The sequence below is a fragment of the Macaca thibetana genome, chromosome 11 (assembly GCF_024542745.1).
Source record: "Macaca thibetana thibetana isolate TM-01 chromosome 11, ASM2454274v1, whole genome shotgun sequence".
Classification (NCBI taxonomy): Eukaryota; Metazoa; Chordata; class Mammalia; order Primates; family Cercopithecidae; genus Macaca; species Macaca thibetana.
Genome location: NC_065588.1, coordinates 51,758,409 through 51,784,540, shown reverse-complemented (window position 1 = coordinate 51,784,540; position 26,132 = coordinate 51,758,409). Strand labels below are relative to the sequence as shown.

At 37.1% G+C, this 26,132-nt stretch overlaps 3 protein-coding genes across 37 annotated transcripts in view; all 3 read right to left on the bottom strand.

Annotated features, from left to right (window-relative positions):
* The window catches only part of BLOC1S1 (biogenesis of lysosomal organelles complex 1 subunit 1), a 1,086,347-nt gene that overhangs the window by 220,462 nt on the left and 839,753 nt on the right, over positions 1-26,132 (bottom strand). The window lies entirely within an intron of this gene.
* The window catches only part of TMT1B (thiol methyltransferase 1B), a 686,675-nt gene that overhangs the window by 187,525 nt on the left and 473,018 nt on the right, over positions 1-26,132 (bottom strand). The gene's annotated exons all lie outside the window — the stretch shown is intronic.
* On the bottom strand, positions 16,691-17,629 carry LOC126931148 (olfactory receptor 6C2-like). The gene has a single exon (XM_050748967.1). The coding sequence runs from the start codon at positions 17,627-17,629 to the stop codon at positions 16,691-16,693; it is 939 nt and encodes a 312-aa protein (XP_050604924.1).

Below are 26,132 nucleotides of genomic sequence, written 5' to 3'. Positions count from 1 at the left end.
AAAGACCCCACATTGCCAAGACAATCCTAAGCCAAAAGAACAAAGCTGGAGGCATCACACTACCTGACTTTAAACTATACTACAAGGCTACAGTAACCAAAACAGCATGGTACTGGTACCAAAACAGAGATATAGACCAATGGAACAGAACAGAGCCCTCAGAAATAATACCACACGTCTACAGCCATCTGATCTTTGACAAACCTGAGAAAAACAAGAAATGGGGAAAGGATTTCCTATTTAATAAATTATGCTGGGAAAATTGGCTAGCCATAAGTAGAAAGCTGAAACTGGATCCTTTCCTTACTCCTTATAGAAAAATTAATTCAAGATGGGTTAGAGACTTTAAGGTAGACCTAAAACCATAAAAACTCTAGAATAAAACCTAGGTAATACCATTCAGGACATAGGCATGGGCAAGGACTTCATGTCTAAAACACCAAAAGCAATGGCAACAAAAGCCAAAATTGACTAATAGGATCTAATTAAACTAAAGAGTTTCTGGACAGCAAAAGAAACTACCATCAGAGTGAACAGGCAACCTAGAGAATGGGGGAAAGTTTTTGTAATCTACTCATCTGACAAAGGGCTAATATCGAGAACCTATAAAGAACCCAATCAAATTTACAAGATAAAAACAAACAATCCCATCAAAAAGTGGGCAAAGGATATGAATAGACACTTCTTAAAAGAAGACATTCATACAGCAAACAGAACATGAAAAAATGCTCATCATCACTGGCCATCAGAGAAATGCAAATCTAAACCACAATGAGATACCATGTCACACCAGTTAGAATGGCAATCATTAAAAAATCAGGAAACAACAGGTGCTGGAGAGGATGTGGGGAAATAGGAACACTTTTACACTATTAGTGGGACTGTAAACTATTTCAACCATTGTGTAAAACAGTGTGGTGATTCCTCAAGGATCTAGCACTAGAAATACCATTCGACCCAGCCATCCCATTACTGGGGATATACCCAAAGGATTATAAGTCATGCTGCTATAAAGACACATGCACATGTATGTTTATTGTGGCACTATTCACAATAGCAAAGACTTGGAATCAACCCAAATGTCCATCAGTGACAGACTGGATTTAGAAAATGTGGCACGTATACAACATGGAATACTATGCAGCCATAAAAAAAGGATGAGTTTGTGTCCTTTGTAGGGACATGGATGCAGTTGGAAACCATCATTCTCAGCAGACTATCACAAGAACAGAAAACCAAATACCGCATATTCTCACTCATAGGTGGGAACTGAACAATGAGATCACTTGCACACTGGAAGGGGAGCATCACGCACCAGGTCCTATTGTGGGGAGGAGGTGGGGGGGGGATAGCATTAGGAGATAAACCTAATGTAAATGATGAGTTAATGGGTGCAGCACACCAACATAGCACATGTATACATATGTAACAAACCTGCACGTTGTGCACATGTACCATAGAACTGAAAGTATAATAAAAAAAGAAAAAGAAAAATAGAGAAAAATATTTTGTAGAATAAACTTTCAGACTTTTATAAATTTTTAATATATATTGTTCTTTTATATATTTATGATTTTAATCTATTTTTGCTTTTTAAATTTATATTTTTATATTTATGTTTATCATTTATATAAAGAAATGTGTGTATATTTATACACGAATATAGTATATATACATATATATGTAGTTTATGTAGTATATATACGTAGTATATATGTAGTATATGTACATATATACATATATATACATACACACACACATTTCTTTTTTTATATATACTTGAGACCTAGTGTCACTCTTGCCCAGGCTGAAGTGCAGTGGCGTGGTTTTGGCTCACTGCAATCTCTGCTTTGTGGGTTCAAGGGATTCTCGTACCTCAGCCTCCCGAGTAGCCCAAGTAACTGGGATTACAGACGTGCACCACCACGCCCAGCTAATTTTTGTCTCTTCTAGAGATGGGTTTTCCTTGTCTTGGCCAGGCTGGTCTCAAACTCCTTGCCTCAAGTGATCCACCCATCTTAGCCTCCCAAAGTGCTGGGATTACAGGCATGAGCCACCGTGCCTGGCTCCTTATATTTTATTTTATAGGTCACATTTTTAGTACTTTTTCTATGCTTTGATTGTATGTCCAGATGTGATTTTCTTTGTATTTGTCATGCTGGGAGTTTGCCAAGCTTCTTTAAAAACATTTTTTTTTTTTTTAGTTCAATAACTTTAGTGGTACAAGTGGCTTTTAGTTACGTGGATGAATTGTATACTGGTGAAGTCATGGCTTTTAGTATACCTATCACAAAAATAATGTCCATTGTACCCAATAGGTAAGTTCTCAATCCTTATCCCCTTTCCACCTGTGTTAGTTAGGGTTTTCTGGAGGGACAGGACCAATAGGATAGATGTATTTATGAAAAGGAGTTTATTAAGGAGAATTGACTCACATGATCACCAGGTTAAATCCTACAATAGGCCATCTGCAAGCTGATAAGCAAGGAAGCCAGTCTGAGTCCCAAAACCTCAAAAGTAGGGAAGTCGACAGTGCAGCCTTCAGTCTGTGGCCAAAGGTCCAAGAGACCCAGGCAAACCACTGGTGTAGATCCAAGAGTCCAAAAGCTGAAGAACTTAAAGTCCGATGATTTAGGGCAGGAGGCATCCAGCATGGAGGAAAGATGGAAGCCATAAGACTTAGTCTAGTCCTTCCACGTTCCTCTGCCTGCTTTTATCCTAGAGGCGCTGGCAGCTGATTAGATGGTGGCCACCCAGGATGATGGTGGGCCTGCCTCTCCTAGACCATGGACTGAAATGTTAATCTCCTTTGGCAACACCCTCACAGACACACCCAGGAACAATACTTTGCATCCTTCAATCCAATCAAGTTGACACTCAATATTAACCATCACAAGTTCACCCGTGTCACCTTGAACCCACACACATCTCCTGAAATCATACATAATCTTCAAATAAAGACAGTAATAAGGTCACAATTATACCTAACATAATACAGCTATCCTTCATACAACTGGAAACGCACCAATCCCCAACCCAAATACTATTACATAAAGTTGACAACACTTAAATGCTGATATGATGTTAACAAATTTTATGTCACAAGATAAACGAAAAAGAAGGAAACCAAAATGAAGATATTTTCTTAGTAAAAATGTATACATGTACAAATATGTTCTTATCAAACTAAGGAGGAAATGCTCATGACAATTACAGTCCTCGTTTCTGCAACTGGTCACATGGTCATAGCTGGTATTGATGACTACCTTCTTCTACTACCCATTCTGTATTCCCTTTGCCTTCAACAAGCACCTCAGCATGTCATGGTTTTTTACCTGGTGGAGTGACCCAAACCTTCTTTCCTGAAGGGTCTGGGCCTTTTATAGTCTTGCCTGAATAGGGCTGTTGTTTCCATTTACCTTAATCACAGGGCATGGTAATATTAAGAGATGTCCTAAGGGATCTCCTGTATTCCATGCCTACCCTTCCTTACCTCCATTGTGGAGAAGTAGCCTGATTTCATCTTGATAGACTGGGTCAGTTACCCCAGCCAACACCATAACTCCCTTTGTAGTCTGTTGACTTAGAGATAGGAGGAGCCCATAGTGTCCGGGTGACAATCTTGACTTCCAGTTTAATGGAATCATTGTTGTGTTTCCTGGTGATAGCATTCCTCCCTCTGGAACTAAGACCTCTAAGCCAGCACAATATAATGTTGCAGGAACAGGAAGCAAAAATTTTGGTGAGTGGTGAGTGGTGCCACTTCTGCTTCCACCTGGGCCTGTGAATCCTGACTATGGGAGAGACAGTACCATATATTGGGCACTGATTCAGAGAATACACAGCTTTCTGGAGAATTTTGCCCAGCCTTCCAAGGTATTGTCACCTAGTTAACATTGTAATTGTGACTTCAAAAGGCCATAGACAGTGGTTCTATCAATTCAACTGCTTCAGGATAATGTGGAACATGGTAAAACTAGTGAATTCCATGAGCATGGGCCCACTGACACACTTCTTTAGTCATAAAGTGAGTGCCTTAGTAGGAGGCAATGCTGTGTGGAATACCATGACAGTAGATAAGGCATTCCATGAGTCCACGGATGGTAGTCTTGGCAGAAGCATTGAGCACAGGATAGGCAAACCCATATCCAGAGTAAGTGTTCATTCCAGTGAAGACAAACTGCTACCCTTTCCATGATGGAAAAGTCCAATATAATCAATTTGCCACCAAGTAGCTGGCTGATCACCCTGAGGAATGGTGCCATATTGAAGGTTCCGTGTTGATCTGTGCTGCTGGCAAATTGGGCACAGCTGCAGCACTATAGCTCCCTTCTAGGATACACCCGAAGGACAGTGACAAAGGGAAATGGTCAGATATACGATTATATACTGCCTGGAAAAGCTGAAGACACTTAACGTCAGCCCTTGAAAGCAGCCAGGAGGTGGACTATACCCTGCAAAGTCTCAGGGTCAGAGCTGCCCAAACCCATGGGAACCCACCTCTTGCATCAACGTGACCTGGATGTGAGACACTGAGGTAATGTTGGGAAGGCATGATTGGTTTTGAAATGTGAGGACATGAGATTTGCTAGTATCAGGGGTGGAATGATATGGTTTGGCTGTGTCCCCACCTAAATCTCATATTGAATTGTAACTCCCACAATTCCCACATGTTGTGGGAGTAATGTGGTGGGAGCTGTGATTAAATTATGGGGGCGGGTCTTTCCTGCACTGTTCTCACAATAGTGAATGAGCTTCATGATCTGATGGTTTTCAAAACAAGTGTTTGCCTGCACAAGCTCTCTCTCTTTGCCTGTTGCCATTCATGTAAGACATGACTTGCTCCTCTTTGTCTTTCACCTTGATTGTGAGGCTTCTCCAGCCATGTGGAACTCTTAAGTCCAATTAAACTTCTTTCTTTTTTAAATTGCACAGTCTCGGGTGTGTCTTTATCAGCAGTGTGAAAATGGATGAATACATGCCACTTGGCTCCTGCCACATCGATTCCCATTGTGTTTAAATTTTGTAGTTGAGTGATTGTGACTCCCACTGTAAGATCTGGCCTACAGAGAAGAGCAATCACAGAACTCTTCAAGGATGCAGGTGCTGCCCTCACAAATCTATTTTGCAAAGTATTGGTCAAGGGTGTGTCTTCTGGACCAGCTGGTATGAGTGTGTCTAAGGTGACTAATCCACTCTAGCATCCCAATCTCCCTAAGCCTTTGATTCCCTTCCTCTATATTCAACAAAGGGAGATCAGGCATTTCCAGCTTGCTCATAGTGGGCCATCTTTTAGTTCATATTTCAGCTAACCAAGCAAATATACCATTAGAACATTTTTTTTTTTTTTTAAACTCCCCAAGCTGCAACATTAAATGCGGAATGCCTACTTAGTGGGCCCAAACCAATACATTCAGCTTGATCCAACTTTATGTTCCTTCCACCATTATCCCACACCCTTAATATCCATTCCCATCCCTGTTCTCCAGATTTCTGCTTATATAAATTAGAAAACTTTAGCAGTTCTTTTGAAGTGTAGTGCACCTTATCATGGGTTACACCAGAACTTCACCTCTAGGGGTCTGCTGAACTTTAATTATAGGTCTAGAAGCAGTCAGGGGTGTTGGGGGTGGGTACTGAGGAAAATCAGCAATATCTTGCCTGGCAACTGCCTCAGGGGAGGCCATTACTATTGCCTCAGGCAGTGCAGGGTTAATCTTCTCAGACAAAAGTGGAAAGGCTGATGGCAGCATGGGGGGTGGGGGTGGGGAGGGGATATTGCCACCACTGGGGGTGGGGAGGCTGTTTCCTCTGGCAAAAAAGGCTCATCAGAATTCAGGAGCTTCGGGCCCTCAGCCTCACCAGGGTCCTCCCATACGTCCCCATTCCAAGTTGCAGGGTCCCATTTTTTTTTCCCAACCAATGCCCTCATTTTAACAGTAGACACCTGGTGAGGCTGTGCGTGCACCTTTTGTTGCAGATCAGCCACTGGCATGATAAAAGCTCGTGTCTGATTTTCCATAATTTCAACTCTTTCTCTATCGGAGATAAGACCCTCATTCAGGGCAATCTTAGAATTTGAGGCTCAATATGTGCACCTGGAGACAGGAGATAGAATCTGAGTTCATTGTTTTCTTTCATCACTTTGTCCATTGAACTTAGGAACAACCAACCAACTTCATTATATTCCTTGGTTCTCCACATATGGTCAAAGGCATTATGTATAGAGTCGCTAAACTCCTTGTCTCTCATGAGTGGTGAATCAGGAGTATTAAATGTGTTTATTTTGCATAACTCTCTCAACAGTTCACACCAAGGACTATCAGTATTTTTCATACTGTTAGAAATAGAATCCTTAGCATTTTTGGGTCTAATCATATTAAGCGGCCAACTCCAGAAACTCCAAAACCAATGAAAGAACTCCATCCTTAATATTCTGTTCCTCTAGAATCACTCCTGGTACCAAAATCTGTATTAGAGTTCTTTAGAGGGACAGGACTAATAGGATAGATGTATATATGAAAGGGAGTTTATTAAGGAGTATTGACTCACATGATCACAACGTGAAGTCCCACAATAGGCTGTCTGCAAGCTGAGAAGCAAGGAAGCCAGTCTGAGTCCCAAAACCTCAAAAGTAGGGAAGCTGACAGTGCAGCTTTTAGTCTGTGGCCAAAGGCCCAAGAGACCCTGGCAAACCACTGGTGTAGGTCCAAGAGTCCAAAAGCTGAAGAGCTTGGAGTCTGATGCTCAAAGGCAGGAAGCATCCAGCACTGGAGAAAGATGGAAGCCAGAAGTCTTTCACCAGTTTAGTCCTTTCAAATTACTGTGCCTGCTTTTAAGAGATGCTGGCAGCTGATTAGATGGTACCCACCCAGATAGATGGTGTGTCTGCCTCTCCTAGATCACTGACTGAAATGTTAATCTCCTTTGGCATCACCCTCACAGACACACACAGGAACAATACTTTGTGTCTTTCAATCCAATCAAGTTGACATTCAATATTAACCATCACACTACTCCCCGACTTCTGTGTCTCCAGTGTCCATTATACCACTCTGTATGCCTTTGCACATTTATAACTTATCTCCTACTTATAAATTAGAGCATGTTGTATTTGGTTTTTCGTTCTTGGATTACTTCATTTAGAATAATGACTTTAGTTCCACCCAAGTTTCTGCAAAAGACATTATTTCATTCTTTTTTATGGCTGAGTAGTATTCCATGGTGTACATATATCATATTTTCTTTATTGACTCATTGGTTGATGGAGACTTAGGTTGGTTCCATATGTTTCCAATTGTGAATTGTGCTGCAATGAACATGTGTGTGCAGATGTCTTTGTTAATGTAGTGACTTCTTTTCCTTTGGGTAGATACCCACTAGTGGAATTGCTGCATTGAGTGGTATATCTACTTTTAGTTCTGTGAGAAATCTCCATGCTGTTTTCCATAGAGGTTGTATTTATTTGCATTCTCACCAGCAGTGTGTAGATGTTCCCTTTTTACCACATCCATGCCAACATCTATTGTTTTTTGACCTTTTAATAATGGCCATTCTGGGGGTGGAGAGTCGGTAAGGTGGTATCTTATTGTGGTTTTAACTTGCATTTTCTTGATGATTAGTGATATTGAGCATTTTTTCATATAAGTTTTGGCCATTTGTATATCTTTTTTTTGAGAAATATCTGTTCATATCATTTGCCCACTTTTTAATGGAATTATTATTATATTTATTTATTTATTTATTTATTTGCAGAGCTAGCTGAGGTTTTATTTTGTTAAAAAAAAAAAAAAAGAATTGTTTTGTAGCTGGAGGTATGGGCAAAGGGGGTCCCCCAGGCAGTAAACTTGCCCTCGTGGTTGAGCTGAGGGCTAGGGCTGAGGCTCAGGGTGGGTCTCCCTATCCCTGTGCTCCTCTGCACAGCAGCCTCCCCTCACAGACTCTGGTGCGCCTGCAGGAGGGGCAGGCTGGGAGGGGCTACCATGGCTATTCACTTGGGCAGCAGGTCAGAGGACTTGGACACCAGCTTTCCATCACAGGTCTCGATCTTCTTCACAACAACGGCCCTGGGGAGCTGGTGCAGCTGAACGAGCTGAAGCCCAGGCCATAGCTGAGGCCGGGGCTTGTGAGGCCCCCATAAGCCGAGCTCAGACCATCTGCATAGCCACTAGTACTAATGGTCTTTGTATAGACACTCCTCTTCTGCATTCCAGACTCCAGCCGGCTCTCTTCGCCTGCCGGCAGCTTCTTGTAGGTGGCGATCTCGATGTCCAGGGCCAGCTTGACTTTCATCAGCTCCTGGTACTCACAGAGCTACTGTGGCATGTGCTGCTTAGCTCACTGCAGGGCGGCCTCCTGCTCGGACAGCTTGGTGTTGGCATCCCTGACGGCCAGCTCCCTGCGCTGCTCAGCATCTGTGATGGTGGCCTCCAGGGAAGCCCTCTGGCCTTTCATTAGGTGCATACTTCGCGAATATTTTCTCCCATTCTGCAGGTTGTCTGTTTACTCTGCTGATTATACACCAACCTTCTTAAATCTATACATTTACTTATTTCCCAAGATACGGAAAGTTTCTAGCCATAGTTTACTTAAACAATTTTTTTTGCCCCATTTTCTCTTTTATCTCCTTCTGGGATTGAAATTACACTTAGGCTAGACTTTGACATTGCATCTAAATCCAAGAATATCTGTAATTTTAAAAAAAATCAATTTCCCTCTAAGGATTAGATAATTTTTATTCTTCTAATTTCAAGATCATTGCCTTTTTCTTCTGTAATCTCTTTTCTGTTAATAAGCCGAAAGAGTTAATTTTATAGATATATATTGTATCTTTCATTTCTAATACTTTCATTAAAATTTTTATCTTCTGAGATTTCTTAATATTTTATTTATTTTGAGTATCTTATTGTATCTCACAAAGTGTAATTGTATAAACTGATTTAAACTTCTCCTACTATACCAATATCTTGGTCATCTTTGACTTGGTACCTACCAATTGTCCTTTCAGTAAGTGCTTGCCTTTTGGATGGTCTACATTTCACTGGTTCTTTGCATATCCAGTAATTTTGGATTAGATCTTGTACATTGTGAATATTACATTGCTTAAACTCTGGGTTATGTTATATTCTTCTGGGAGATGTAAACCATTTTTTTTTTAGCCAGTAATCAACCCTGTTAGTCTCAGACTACAAACTCAGTGTTGCTTTCTGCAGTGTTGGCTCAAGTATCAGCTGAATATTTTAAGCCTTTGCTAAGGCTATTTTTGTTATGAACCATGGCTATGTGTTTCAGAGTTAAGCCTGGAATTTGTTCACACCTGTATACATTAAGGGATCCTTCAGAAAGGCTGTACCATGTATATTTTACACATGGATGTATAAAATGCTTCTGCATATGTGCTTGATTTAAAGTAAGAAAAAAAAGTAAAGTCATCTATGTATTCAGAAATGTGATTTGGAGTTCAGGAATAAGAATAACCAAAAGTTAGCTTCAGAGCAGTGATACTAAGAGGCATGATGATAAGAGAGTTTATCTGAGGAAAGAATATTAAAAAATAATTTGATGGTGCCTGAGGAAAACTATAGAAACAACCTCATTTAAGGTATACATGAATGAAGATGGTTAGGAAGAAACCTAAATAGAAGAAGAGAAATCAAAAACATGTGGTATTATGAGAACCACAGAAGGTGCACACTTCATGAATGCATGTTAACAACGTCAATTCCCACCTGAATATGAGTTATAGCTGAGACCTTCGATGAATTAACTGCAATAGCTTGGGGGACAATCCATTATTAATCTTTATGATTCTTTTTTTTTTTTAAACTGTATGTTGTAAAATGTGTTTTCCATGCACTATAAGGTTTGGGGATGATTAAATAATAGAGTAAATCATACCATGAACCCACAAAAAGTGAGGAATTAATTTGATCTCCATAGTGTGTTTCTATATATTTTATAGCTGTAACCTATAATCTACTCTTGTTCTAAGCTTTCAGAAGTGTGTCTGAGTATACCCTCCTAGGTAATGACACTCATATCAATGTTATAAGAATCAGTCTGGCTGAGCACATAATCGAGGGTTAAGAATGAGTTAGTAGCAAGCCTACTGTTTATTTTATACCTTTCCTAGGGATGTCTGAAAAAGAAAGGAAAACATGACCCATGAAATTCCTTTTACCAGGTATTTAATTAATAACAGACCTCCTGAGGAACACACTTAGCCAAGAGATCTTTTCAATGAGGTGTTTCTAGCAGGATTATACAGTTTTTCAATGTTGGTTATTGTTAATAAACCTGGAATTTTGGACTTAAGGGTCATGGGGCTTACTGGGAAATGATTTGTAAGTGATGTAATAGTGCATAAATATGAGATGCTTTATTGGCTCCTTTTTTTCAAACAATGCTCTAAATGCATCACTGAAATCTTTAATGTCAGATCCAAATCATATCAAATTCTTCATAGAAATATATGGACATTTTATGAAAGCTGCACCTGTGAATCCCGAGCCTTTTCAAAGGAAAATGCTTGACCTATAGCTTGCTATCACCAGTGTCTTTGGAAACAATGAACAAAGGTTACAATTCATGTTGAATCTGATTTAACAATGCAACATTTCTGGTATGTAAGATTTCTTTTATGATCAGAATGGTGATTTAGATCCATGAATCATAACAGCTAATGAGGTTTTGGCAAGGGTTGAAGAGCAGAGAGACAGAAGGAGGATGGAAAAACGTAATGAATATTTAATGCCATGATGGCTAACAAATCATCATTGGTATGAAGTGATGAAAATCTTTAGGAGACTGAGGTTGCAAGTTTTACCAATGGAAATTGGATTAAATAGAGGCCCAGAGGAAATAGGTAAGTAGAAAAACAGATAATACAATGCATAATGCAAATTAGAGGAATATTCTATTCTTTTATCTGAAGGAAGAAACTTGAGTTACAGGAGAAAACGAAAGGCTTTCTTGTTGGAAAACCTTCACATGCTCGTCTGGCCACCTGGGAAGAAATTCTCTCACTCTCAACTCAGATGAACTCAGCTGAGACCACTTATTAACCTGAATGACTGGACAAATAGAGACAAAGACATGCTGTCAAAGAACTAGAATATTTTATGAGGAAACAGCAGCAAGAACCTACTGAATCTTAACTGGTGTTATTATTGTTTATTCTTAAAATGAATAATAAGGGAGCACTTCATTAATTGTAGGTATTGCTGAATAGAAGGAATAATTTAGACTGATGACCTAAGTGACTTTAAACTCTTGTGAGGGGATATGGCCAGCGTGATAACAGTGACCAGTGACCTTATTCCAGTGGGTAAAGGTAGAGGTTATGCAGACTCACCCTGAGAGAGATATGTTTCCACCCCCTTCTTGACCCATAATTGAAATATTCCTTCTTATATGGAGATATCTCACTAATCAGGCAACTCTAGAAAGAACTTATGATGGCAAGAAAGGCAGACTTAAGTTAATATTGTTAATGCACACCATTAAGGATACTGTAATGGATGAGGCCAACTCTGGACACCCTTCATCACTTTATTCTTAGAAGGTCAAAAAGATATTTAGGAGGCTGTATGTGAATGGTTAATTTAGTTATCATGCATGGGGTTACATGATGAAAAAATTATGTTATGTAAAAGAGAGGTCAGTCAAGGGAAGAAATGAAAAGATGCGGCTGTAAGTTATAGTTAAATAACTGAGTTGTTCGGACAATTTTTGGGGGAACAATATTGTAAAAAGAACAATTGATAGGATGCCACCAAAGCGTTAATAGTAAAAAATCAATTTTAGTGTCTTAGAAAGCCCCTTTAGCCTTACAGGCACATCTTAAAGTGCTCATTCAAATTTGTTCAATTTATCCCAGCCTGTTAGAATCCATATCTACCAGAGGATGGTGATCTAGAGTGACACATTTTTGAACAGGATGTTAAATTTACTCCCTCAGTTAAACTATGGAATCTGACAGAGATGGACTGAGGGACCAACATCTACATGCCCAAACCTTTGTAGGGTATCTTGTAACTATTCAGAAAAAGTTATGTGTTTTACTGCTACCAATGCATAAAAAGGGAAAAGTAAAGAGATTATGTAAACATATATCCCATAATGCCTTTAATGCAATGGGTTTATACAAAATTGGAAAGGGCAGTTATTCGAAAGCAGTGGTTGATAAATATTGAAAAGCTAGAATTTTATTTAAATAATTACTTCCCACAGTGCTTACAAGTGGAAGTAAGACAGACACCTTACTGGAGAGGTTTATAGAACAGGAGATGTGAATGAAGGTTGGGTGGTTTTATAACTTCACAACTTTGTATATATTACTTTTAGTTCTGCTTTTTCTTTGCAAATGGTGGTCCTGGGTCAGTTTTGAATTCACGGGTGCCTGGGCAGAGGGACACCAATAGTTAAGGCTTAATATCCATACCATTACATTTAGCTGCATGTATTTCTAGTGATACTTTAAGGTCGGTTGTAATTTCACTCATGTAGACAATTTAGAGCTAACTGTCAATGTGGCCCCCTTACTAAATGGCAGGGGCAGGTTAGTCATAGTTTATATGTCATATCTGGAGACAGCTACTTGGAGGGAGAGCAGAAGAGAAGCATTACCAGCCTTCTGTGACTCCCTGTCCTTTAGGTGAAAACTATTGCTGAGATAGAAAAACCAGACCACAAGGCATAAGTATTATCGAAACAGGTAATAAATGAAAACTGGTGGAGGTCATGGCAACTGAGGAGAACACTCATAAGTAGTTCACAATGACAGAGTAAAATTTCCATGAAAGCATCTCAGAACAAGAGCATAACTTACATCTGGTGCTGAGTAATGACCAAAGCAGGCCTAAAAATTCCACTGAAAATTTGGAGAAAAGAAGTAATGCAGTAATCCTCTGCCCTGAACCTCACTGTTACCTGGCCAGAGGCATTATTATATTCACTTCATGGTTCAATTGGCTCTATCTGTCATTCTAGTTGTTTGTCAGATGATTTCTTAGGATTAATATTAATGGATTACTTAAAGCAGGGACTTCTTTTTGTGGTTGAAAAAGAAAATGATGTCGTGTTGAAAAGACATGTGTCTGCATATGATTGGAAAGCGTTGACTGCTATCAAATATGAATATGAATGAAATAATTTTAAGCAAAACAAAGGAACCTGGTCAGACTGAAGAGAAATGAATTTGGGTGTGGTTATACAGATTAGTAACAATAATCACCCTCTTGGGATATGCAATGGCCTTATATGAGCAGCATTATGGCATCCACGGACTGAGTTTTGTATAGGAAGATAATATAATTGATTCACAGTTTCCTAGAGTGCACAAGACTTACAAATGCACATAATATATCTCTCAGTTGTACTCATTTTACTATCCAGTTGGGAGCAACATGTGTAATAGCTTGATCAGCAGTCTCTACTTTGCCGTATATTCTTTGTAAATATTAGGAGCAAGTCTTGCAGTACCAAGTCAGGTGAAAATAACATTTTTGTGGGCTCATTATCATAAGAACAAAGACTTGCCAAATCAAACAGAAACATTAAGGAAGCTCTCTTCTAGGAGACTCTGGATATCAACTTGGGAGGAAAATGAAACTACTTGTAATTGGCTGATCAAATAATAGCACAATGAAACACCATATTTGTCAAGTAAGCTTGGAGAAACCTTATATCCTCACCCAGGAAGGACTGTGAATCTTCTTGTCATTTAGAATCTGATAGTTAAGTTTGTGGTCACAAGTACCACCAGCCTAGGAAGGAGATGGGGATGGTGCATTTGTGTTCATATAAGTCTAAATTGTAGTAGAACATGACTGGAAAATAAAGGAGAAATAATGTATTCTTCCCATTGGGAGGGTAGATGGGGTATTGTTACAGATTGAAATCAGTTTCTGTAAAGGCCTATAATGATATCTGGGACAAACCAGAAAAAAACCCAAGATTTACTGAAAAATGTCCCAGTTACTGGGAATATGTTATATAAAACAAAAGGTCATTAAGGTAAATAATAAAGAAGGATACCATACTTGTAATTGATGTATGATGTATCAAACATTAGTGTCTTTACCATAGCTGCCAGATGTAACAAATTCTTAGTAAAGTTATTGGTAGAATTAAATGAAAATCAGACCTGTGCAGATGATGTATATTTTAAAACCCTAAATTATGTAAACCTTTGGGAACAGATCGGCCAGAAAAAGCTGTAAATGAAGCTGTAGGAAAATTACACACACCATTAAACACCTCCATCAACACCTGAAGGATTAAAAAATTCTCCACACCATGACTTTAGAGAGAGCAAGTCATTTCAGTTCTTAAGGTCTCTTTACCCAAAGAGTAAATTTAAGTATTTTTGTCAAATTCCAAGTGGCTCTTTTTTATTTTTAATGTATTCATATTTCAAAAGTGGAATATCTTGTGGGGTTAGTTAATGGATATAAGAAATAATTCTGTAATGTCTGATACATGGTTTTATATTCCTTGGACCAGACTATTTTATTAATATACAGCCCAGTAAAAAATGAGTTAAAATTATTTTCCATCTCCTTATGCAGATATGCAGATTTTTTTCTAGTTTGGGTTTTCCTTGGGCTTATAGGCATTTTATGGTCTAGGGTTTATGCTAGCGTTATGTGTTCAGATTCTTCACCTGAGACCTCCTATCTCCATGCAGATGTTCAAACCTAAGCTTCCTAGTTTCATAGTTTGACAATCTCCTCACCCTTCCCCTCTATACTCTGTCTCTACTCACTCTCTTGATCTGTTTCAGGCAACTTGGGATTTGCTTTTATTTTCTGAGTACAGTAATGCACTTAAATGTGTGTGTGTGTATGTATGTATGTATACATATATCTCCATATATCCAAATGGACATATGCATGTTTGTAAGTATATGTATATATTTGTATCTTTATTTATAACTTCTAGATGATTCTAAACAATATCTTGTAACCTATCTTCATCCACCGTAGTTGTAAAATAAAGTGCTATATTTATAATTTTGCTATTGTATTATATATTTTTCATCCTGCTAATTATTTTTAGCCTTAAAATCTTCTTAATATTTCAAAATAAAAATCATTGCTTAGTGCATTGGTTTGGAAGAGACTACTGTGAGAATTGCTTCTTCATTTTCCTGTGAGTTTACACATATAATTTTTCTTACTCTTCAAAATATATTATGTGGCTTTTGTTCATCACAGATTGAGTTTTTAGGAAATTGATTTTCATCATCTTTTAATATATGCTAATTATGTAGGATAACATATTAAAGAGGGCATGGATGTATAATTGTAGATGCATTCTTCTCATGAATGGCTGATGATCTCTGCCACCTACAATCTGTGACTTCAGAGGCTACCCTGCAAATTAGCATCTACAGGCAAGACAGAAAAGAACATGAAAATTTCCTCAAATTGAACTTTGAAAACTTCTGATTTGATTCCAATAAGTTTTATGTGCTAGAAATCCCAGACAAATTTTCTTTCTAGGCATATTATTAAATTTTCTCATTTCTTTACCTTCTTTTCTTTTTGTAAATAAATGGGGGCCAATTTATGCCTATCTGAAACAAAATCCTAGCTAGAAAAGAAAAGATATACTCATAAAATGATTTATGCATAGAATTGAATCTCTTTAACTGAGAAGTCATACTTTTTTTTCTTAAAGTCTTTTTAGTCTTATTTATTCATTTTAATTCTTATTGTTTAGGATTTGGAAACATTGGATCTTCTGAATTTATTATACTACGGTTTTCTGCATCCTGTTTAATCCGTTTAATTTCTGCTCTCACATATGCCAGCTTTAGCTTAGGCTCATGCCTATTCTTCAGTATCTTTCCAAAAAGTAGCAAATAATACCCCCCTCCACACTACTGGCTTTATCTAACTACTTCCCATGAGCTATTATCTTAGCAGACTCTTAGTCTGCCTTCCAAATTCAGGTAACTACCTACCTTACTACATGTTTTCCCAGGACATTACAATAATTTTCATGTTTCTAGTCTTTTGTCAGTTTCCTCACTGCTTGGAAATGCCATATATGTTAAGTTTTTGTTATAATAGCTGACAAATTTAAGATATATCCCATGGACAATAGCTCAAACAGAGCTGAAATTTATTTCTTGCAGAAATGGTTTACGGAGATTTCAGTTTGGTGGTGACCGAGGAGGTCTCTTTATAGGTCTTTTCACAAGCAGGCTTTCTCAAGCTCACTCATCATTAACATGAAGCTTACAAAGTCATTTTAGCTTGGGTATCTGGCCGGTAGGTGGAGAAAAGTGAGAGGGTGTCACATGTTGGGTATTTTTATAGGCCACTTTTAGAAATGCTGCATATTACTTCTACATCCACTCTATTATTTATAACTTAAAATAAATAGCCATATCTATTAGTGTGGGAAAAGATGGTGGAAAAAATGTGATCTACCGTGTTTCCAGGGTTAACAGCTAAATAGCAATTTCAGCTAGATCGTAAAAGTAAGCATCCTGAAGAGAGTTTGGTTTTAATGGGGATAAAGAATGGAATAGTCAGTTCACAGTAAACAAGTTTAAAGAGAAATTGTGAATATCAATATGAATGGAGAATAAATTATATGGTGAAACAGTATCAAAAGCTCCAGATTTTGTGCTCATTCTTCCTTCCTTTTAGCTGGATTTATCAACTCGTTTTTCCCTTTACACCTTTGAGAGAAATGCTATTTTTTTAATTGAGTCATTGAAAGCTTGCTTCACTTGCTTGTTTCTTAGTGTGTAAATAAAGGGATTCAACATTGGTGAAATAGAAGTAATAAGGAGTGAAATCCCTTTATTAATAGCCACCTCATCCTTTGCTGAAGGCTTGACATAAATGAAGATGCAACTACCATAAGTAATGGAAACAACAATCATGTGGGAAGAACAAGTGGAAAAGGCCTTTTTCCTTTGCTGGGAAGAGGGTATTCTCAGAATCGTTTTGATGATATAAATGTAAGAAAGTACTACGCACATGAGGGTGATGATGAATGTCAGCACGGCACACACTATCACCATCTGCTCTATCAACCATGTGTCTGAGCAAGAGATCTTTAGAATAGGAGATGCATCACAGCAAAAATGATCAATAATATTTGAGTCACAGAATTCCAGGCCCAAACCCAAACTAATTGGTGGGAGAATGATGATCAGTGCTGCTACCCAACAGAAAAGGATGACGTTCTTGCAGATTCTGCTGTTCATGATGGTCATGTAATGCAGTGGTTTACAGATGGCCACATAGCGGTCATAGGACATGGTAGCCAGGAGAAAAAACTCTGTTACTGCAAAGAGGTCTGTAAACAACAGTTGACTGGCACAAGCATCATAGGTAATGGACTTGTCCCCAGAGGATATGCTATACAAGAATCTGGGAACACAAGCAGTTGTGAATGAAATTTCTAGGAAGGAGAAATTTTGGAGAAAAAGATACATAGGTGTTTTAAGGTGAGAATCAATCAGTGTGAGGGTGATGATGGTTAGGTTTCCAGATAAACTCAAGGTGTAAGAAAGAAATAGAAAGACAAAAAGCAGAGTTTGTAGCTGAGCGTCATCTGTCAGTCCCAGCAAGATGAAGGTTGTTATTGCTGTTTGATTCTTCATCCTTAATTGTTGTCTCTTGCCCAAGCTGCTGGAAACAGTAAGAAAGGCTTTCTATGAGGAGTTCCAGAGTTCTAGTTAGCTTCTAACCTCAACAAAAGTGAACTTGAGAGTGATTCCTGTACAACTGACTAGTGGAGAAGCAAACATACAACACATGCTGATGTTTGATCACCTCCTCTTTGTGTCACACAAACTATTTGTCTTTGAATCACATATTTTATACTGCTGCATCTAATGAATATACAGTCTAGCTGTAATTGGTATCAGCTCAACATATTATCTTATAAACGTCATTGAAAAAAGTCTCCTTTTAATCAGTTGCTTTTGAATCACAATTCTGCCTTCCCTAACTTCTTATCCACAGACATGCTTTTGGTAGATAAATCCCCAAATAAGCTAACAATGGTCTTTGTCAAAGAATCCTAATATTCAAGTTCAGATGTGCATTAATTATTAAACTGACAGTGAATACTTACCATGTAGTTGCAGTCCAGCTCCTTTGAGGTGTGTTTGAATCAGTTTTTACTGGATACATTTTCTTTGATATCCATTTAAATGTGTTAAGGTCAAGGTAGAAAATGATTTAAATGTGTTTTATATTTGTATATTTTTCTTTGGCTATATTTTCCTCCTAAGGTTAGAATAAAATGTCAATGTTGTATATTTTTATGCTTTCTGGGATATCCTCACACTACAAAGAATTTCTCCCCTGTTTATAAGAGGAAGTCTGTAATTGTATCATCTGGTTAATTACTTTCCTTTTAGATTTCTTTAACAGTGAAAACCTATTGCCCTCTTTAACGAGCTGCTATAGTTCCATATTCTCTAGATCTTGAGGATTCTCCTCCTTTTTTCAACCAAAGGGTTATCAATAAGAGCAGATTTTTAGTATTACAATTCTTTTTTAAAAAATTATACTTTAAGTTCTCGAGTACATAAGCAGAATGTGCAGTTTTGTTACATAGGTATACACGTGCCATGGTGGTTTGCTGCACCCATCAACCCGTCACGTATGTTAGGTATTTCTCCTAATGCTGTCCCTCCCCTAGACCTCCACCCCCAACAGGCCCCAGTGTATGATGTTCCCATCCCTGTGTCCATGTGTTCTCATTGTTCAACTCTCACTTATGAATGAGAACGTGTGGTGTTAGATTTTCTCTTCTTCTGTTAGTTTGCTGAGAATGATGGTTTCCAGTTTCATCCATGTCCCTGCAAAGGACATGAACTCATCTTTTTTTTATGACTGCATAATATTCCATGGTGTATATGTGCCACGTTTCCTTTATCCATTCTATCATTGATGGGCATTTGGGTTGGTTCCAGGTCTTTGCTATTGTGAATAGTGCCGCAATAAACACGAATTTCCCGTGTTTCTTTTAAACGCATCTGGCAGTGGCATATTTCAACTTCTTGTATGAATTCTATAGTGATAGTTTTGATTTAGAGTTTATTACATGGAATGTTAGGAGTATGTTTATAGACCTGAAGAGCCACATCCCTGAATTTTTCTGGTTTTGATCAGCCTTGTTTCAGTTTGAAATACATTCTGTCACCTTACTATAAATGACAATAACATTTTGTAATATCATGTTCAAAAAGCTAAGCTATTTCTTAAACATACTTCCACTTTTTACTTCCTTTTAAATTTCATCTACTTGATAATTGCCTCCACTTTTCTGTTTCCCACTTAAACATCAACTCATTTGATTTTAGGACCATTGAAACTACTCTGGGCAAGGTCATCAATAGCCTCCACTTGCTTCATTAATTAAACACAATTTAGTGTTCACTTAACTCAAACTCTCTGTTGCGTGTAAGACTGTGAACTGTAAACTTCATGAAAGATTTTATAGTTTAATTTCCAGTATCTCACATTTTCTTTCTTTTTTTTTTTTAAGACTTAAAAAGGCGTAAGCCTCCAGGCCTCAGTCTTTCTCATCTTTAATATGATAAAATTATATTAGATGATCTCTAAGAATCATCCCAGCTCTAATATTCTAAATTTATGATTTATTTACCGGGGTGGTAATAAATTTTCATCTTAAATAAGGCACCATTTGGATGTTGAAAGGTTAAACTCTGCTTTTGAAAATGTTCCTTTTTTTTTTTTTTTAACTTTTAAGTTCAGGAGTACATGTGCAGGTTTGTTATATGTGTAAGCTTATGTCATGGGGGTTTGTCATACAGATTATTTCATCACCTGGGTATTAAGCCTAATACCCATTAGTTATTTTTCCTGATCCTCTCCCTCCTCCAACTCTCCACCGTCTGATAAGGCCTCAGTGTGTGTTATTCCCCGCTACATGTTCATGTGTTCTGATCATTTAACTCCCATTTGTAAGTGAGAACATGCAGTATTTTGTTTTCGGTTTCTGTGTTAGTTTGCTTAGGATAATGGCCTCAAGCTCCATCCTTGTTCCTGCAAAGGACATGATCTTGTTCTTTTTATGGTGGCAGAGTATTGTATGGTACGTATGTACCACATTTGCTTTATCCAGTCTACCACTGACTGGCATTTAAGTTGATTCCATGTCTTTGATATTGTGAATTGTGCTGCTCCTAAATTTTTTCTTAACACTATGCTCTTTTCTATTCTCCTTTGTGGCTTATTTTTCTTGAACAATCTCTATAGTTGTTGGTGCACCTGAAATCTCTTTTCTAGGCCGTCCTTTCGTTCACTCAGCTCTCCAACTCTAGGAAATTATTATGAATGGTGACTAGTAATAGGTCGATGATTCTCACATTTATATCTGTAGGAAAATGTATCTTATAGTTTCCTGACTTCAACAGTAAACTTATTTTTGGTCATTTAGATCATACTTAGGAGGTCTGAATTAGGTTTTTCCTTTTCCTTTTTGAATGTCCTTGAACAATTTGCTTAATTTCTTTATCCTGTGTTTTTTCTCATGTACAAAATTCAGGTAAAAATCATATGTGCATTTTTTGCTACACTGGTAAGTTTAGATAACAGAGATAAAATATCTCTACTACTTATTATATTAAGCATTTTTATTTTCTCTTATTATCTTCTATTGAGAGTCTTCTAAATGTGCACATTTCAAGATTTTAAATGAGGCACTCATTATTATGTTTCTTTTACGGTTTATACTAAATCTCTCAAAAGGACATGTTTGCTTCTTTTTTCCCCCATTTTTAGTTGATCACCAGGTCCTGTCATTTCTGTATTCTTAATATTTTGTTAATTTGTTTCCTTCATTTGCTTACTCATGACACTGGCTTCACTGTGGTGTTTTTAACTCATAGCTGAAATGCCACAAATGCACGTTAACATTTGCTGACATTTTTGCTTGTCTCATTCAATCTTTTAAAATCAGTGGAATCAAAATTATTTTTCCAAAGCCCTGATAAGACTAATCTTCCCCTGTGTATCATGGAAAAAGTTTGGATCCACTGTTAACTAACATTCTTTCCATACTCTGCATTTCCTTGAAATCTTTGGTTCACTTTGTATTCACTCATATGTTAATTTGTCTTGGCTTTAGGGAAGAAGTGTGGAGAGGAGAAGAAAGAGCACATTCATTGTTTGGAGTTTCAAATGCATCAAGTGTTGTGATTAATAAAACATTTTCAGGTAATAATATCTTTATGCAGGAGAATAAATAATGACAAAGCTTCTCATCCTTACATAATTTATAAAATCTCTTTAGCAGAGGATAGAAGAGCTAGAGAATAGTTTAGAGAGTTTGGTGACTCTGAATGAAGTCTCTCACTGACCCTCTGTCACCTTCCACTAATATGAGACCAGAAGAGTAGAGGGAAGGAAAAAGGAGACATATTTATGTAATTCCTTTTCCTTGTAGATATCTAAGGGGAATAACAGTAGGAAATAATTAACTGCTTCTTGAATATAGACTAAAAGGGCTTTAGGAAGTCATATACAGTTTTCTCATTTTCAAGATCATACAGCATTAGCAGAAGGACGTTCTTATGCCTAGCAGTGACATGAAAGTAAAGAAGAACTTTAGATATTTCACAAGTTTTCTTGTATTGTAGTTTGCCACAGGAATAATAAAAGTGTTTTAAACCTAACATAGAGAACAACAATACTTGACGAGTATTATAGGCCAGGGGAAAAAGAGATCCCACAGCAGTGATGCACATGAGCAGGTGTCTGAGAACCAGAAGAGTTGATGGATGTTCCTGTCAATGTCAGTCCTGATGAAAACTGACATTTCTGTACATTTTAACACACTGGAACTATGTAACTGTACCAGGATTAAGAGAAACTTGGGTTGAGGGCAGCAATGCAGATATACAGATATAATCCACTAGTATGAGGTGGTGAGGTTTGATAGGGAGAGATGAAATAGATATTAAGTTAAATTTTAAAATAAGTTTTATTTATATTTTCAGAGCTTCTAATTGAAGATTTTGTTAACTGAAACATTAACTTTAATACTATAAATTATTTCCTTTTGCCCTCATCAAAAAACTTAAGCTCCTTAGTTAGCATATGAAGATCTTTCTAAATTTTCAGTATTGATTCATACAGTTTACCTAATTTCTCATCCTGTTGTTTAGTGCAGTTGCTCTGGCTGCTAGCAAGATAACATATTCAACCCAAATGCCCATCAACAATAGACTGGATAAAGAAAATGTGGTACCTATACACCATGGAATACTATGTAGCTGTAAAAAAGAATAAGTTCATGTCCTTTGCAGGGACATGACTGAAGCTGGAAGCCATTATCATCAGCAAACTAATGCAGAAACAGAAAACCAAACACCACATGTTCTCACTCATAAGTGGGAGCTGAACAATGAAAACACATGGGCACAGGAAGGAGAACAACACGCACAAGGGCCTGTCGGGAGGTGAGGTTGAGGGAGGGAGAGCATAAGGAGAAATAGCTAATGCATGCTGGGCTTAATACCTAGGTGATGGGTTGATAGGTGCAGCAAACCACCATGGCACACGTTTATCTATATAGCAAACCTGCACATCCTGTACATGTACCCCAGAAAAAAGGAAAATAAAAACCAAAACAACAAAAAATATAGTCTACGGAGTCAGGTAGTTAGTTTCATGTTTCTGGGTTCAATTTGATTCACTTATCTACTAACTGTAACCACAAGAGCCCGTTCTTCAGATTATCTGTGGAAGTTCCTGTCTCTCTGATTGTGCTAAACCTCCCCATCCCTCTTTCAAGTTTGAGCTTAGGTATCAGTTCCACCAGAAATTCATCTGTAATTATTTTATTTAATTTTTTTACAATAACATTTATAATTCTTCAAGGCGAGGTTAATTTTTCCTCTTACTACTCACATAATAGCTTCTAATTATTCTTGTTAAAGCACAATACTAGATTGTCAAATTATGTTGACAAATTTTATTTTGAACATTGCTGTGTTCCCAGAAACAAGCTTATTTCCAGAAGCATAGTAAGTGCTCTTGAAAAATTTGTGAAAATAAGAAAAGAATGAATGTCATATTTGTCTTGTATACCAAAAACAAAGTATCTTTTAAAAGGTTTAGTAGGCCTTTAGAATGAACTTTAATAATATTTTTTATATGAGTCTAGTAGTAAAAATCCACTGATTTTTGAGGCTGCCTTTAATATTACACAGGTTTGACTCAAACTCTCTGTAATGCTTTCCTGTGGAGTGATGTGAGAGGAAATGTATTTCCTGTGTTTTTCACACAATCTCTGGAAACAGACTGTGGGTGCTCTCAACCTACTTGTCTCTTTTAACTTCAGTTTCCTCAGTAATATCTAGTTATGGAATTATTGTGAGAATTGACTTGAGGTAATCCATGCCAAATGCCTGGCGGATAGTGAGTTAATTACTACCCCTACCTCTTTCTTCTTGGTTTTCTTTTTCCTATTTTTCCTCTTCTTTTTGCTCCAAAACTTGTTTTAATTCTTATGCTAATGCATGACACCACTAATCAATGGTCACTGTGCCTACTCTGCTTTCTCTCATACATTCTTTATAAAGTTTGTGAATTTTGATGCCTCTAATAACCGTTCAATGTTCTGCTAATGAAATGTTAAGGGCAGGGTGCAGGGACTCGAAAATTTAGGACATGACACAATAGGTATTTCACATTTCTTTCTCAATGATAATTAATTAGTTAACTAATTATATGGGCATCTATTTCCTTTTGTAAATAAGGAGCCTATTTTGTAAATAAAGAGTTCTATTTTTTTCCATTCCAAGGTAGAAAAAATCTTCCATGAGAAAATTAATTGGTTTGATACATCGTGGTTTCACTTATTTCCAATAAACTACATCCCGCAAGAAACTTAGAGGTATATTTTCCTTAGGTTGGTGAATTGAGGCATGCTGTTTTTATTAATATGATAACAAATGACAGCATTAGATTACTATAGACAGGAAAATAGAGATGCTTTACAGGCATATCTATAGGAAAAGATCATTAGTCCAGGTTCAGGGGAGAAATAATTAGCTGTTAATTAGTAGCCTTTTAGGTAGAATCACATAGGAATGGAGCTTTCTGAACCAAATTGAGAAACTTCTTAAGCTCTCAGTGCTTACCTGTAGCATTTTGCCTCAAAGCAACATCCAAAATAGCAAAAGTCTCCTCTCTTTCTAATAACTAATAGTTATTTTCTGTGACACCCAAATATTAAATGAATGTTTTGGTAAACCAATTTAATTTAGGTGTGTTTTCAATTTGGTGTACTTCAGAGAATATTTGCATTATAATTATCTGAGTGATATTAATGAAAGCATTGCAGGTAATTTGGCATTCTAATGAAGGATGTTGTAGTCATATTTTGATTTAAGATGTGTATGGATTGTTGAGAGTGACATTGCGGAGCACTTCACTTCTGTTTGCCCTTCAAATTATCTTGTTTCTGTGAGCACTCATGAATTCATTTACCACATATTTCCTGAGCACCTGTGATATGACTGGTACTACTGCAGATACTGAGGATAAACAGTGAACAGGAGCTCACCTATCTCTTACTCATGCTTGTAATAAATATTTCCGTTAGTCCAATTTCTTCACATTTAATTTTTGTAGAACAAAATGACATCAGAAATGACTATTTTCTTTTCTAGAGATACCCATATTAATTTACTGTCATCTCTGATTTTTAAACAGATAAGTACGACATTTTACAGAGACCAAGGAAATTGAATGTTGGAAGAAGAAAGAAACTGAAGTTACCAAACAAAAGCATACTTACTCTTATGGAAAGTAATCATGACTTTAGTTGATGGTGTAATCCTGGTAGGCCCAAAGATACAATTGAAAATATAAGTGGAATCAAATGTGTGCACAAATGCCTCTCTCATGAAGACGTACACATCCACAGACAATTTTTTTGCAGTAGTTGGTGCTGTCTGAGTTGACAGCAGACTCTCCTTAAACATACCATGCCACTTGAAGCCTGGGAAACAATTTCTTATATCTCTAAGCTGAAATAAATGGACATGTATTTTAAATGTCTGAGAAATGTGAGATGATTATCAGATTTAAAAGAGATGATTTCTGTTATCTGTGGGCAAGTATAGATTTTTACCTGTGACTAAAGATGACCGCTTTATTATGTTAGTCTCTTATGTTAGTCTCTTAGCTTCATCTCTGAAGACAAAGAGTCCTTTGTGACCAAATTCAAACATAAGTGACGAACCTAACATTCACTGAATTTTGGCAAAACACCTAACAAAGGTAGCAGTGGGAACAGTGTCCTCGGAGACGGTAAGATGCGTCGATTTGATTAGACACATTCCAAATGCAAAACAATAGTTGCCTGATGAAAAGACATTTCTGGCTATTCTTCAAACCATAGATAACAAAGTGTTGATAAAAGATAACAAAATCACTTTATGCCTAAATTTTTAGTGAAAAAAATGTAAATATACTTGAAAGAAGTCAATTTCTAAGTGAAAAATGTTAAAAATATAAAGTTACATTATTATGTTTCTGCATTGTATTCTTCTTATGTAAAAAGTATATTGTAATTGTAATAAAATAATATATTAAAATTCCCCAATAATTATTTTATAAAAACATCATCTGTTTCCTTAGTATAAATCATCAAGTGTGGAATTTCTGAGGCAAAGTTCACTCACATTTTAGAATTTCAATGTACTACCACATTTTGCTTCCAATGTATAATACCACGTTATACTCACATGATTATATAGGTCTCTAATGCATCATTTTTAAGTTAGTAGGATGTGAAGGAACTTCACCCTATTTTTTGCTTGAGTTCTGGGTCAACCAGAGACAGAAAGTAGGCAAGCGAATGGGTCATTAAAATATCAGTTTTATTATGGAGATAGTGAAAACATGCTTTTGAACATCTAAATGAGAAATCCATAAGTTAATAATATCTACTGGATTGACAGTGCTGGAAATCCAAATCTATTCCACAACCTAGGGCAAAATGTTTTACCATCTGCAGAAGGACAATATAAAAGGGGCAAGGAACTAGAAAACCTGTATTCTTGTTAAAAACTCACTTAGAACCAATCCAAATACCCATCAGTTAGACTGGATAAA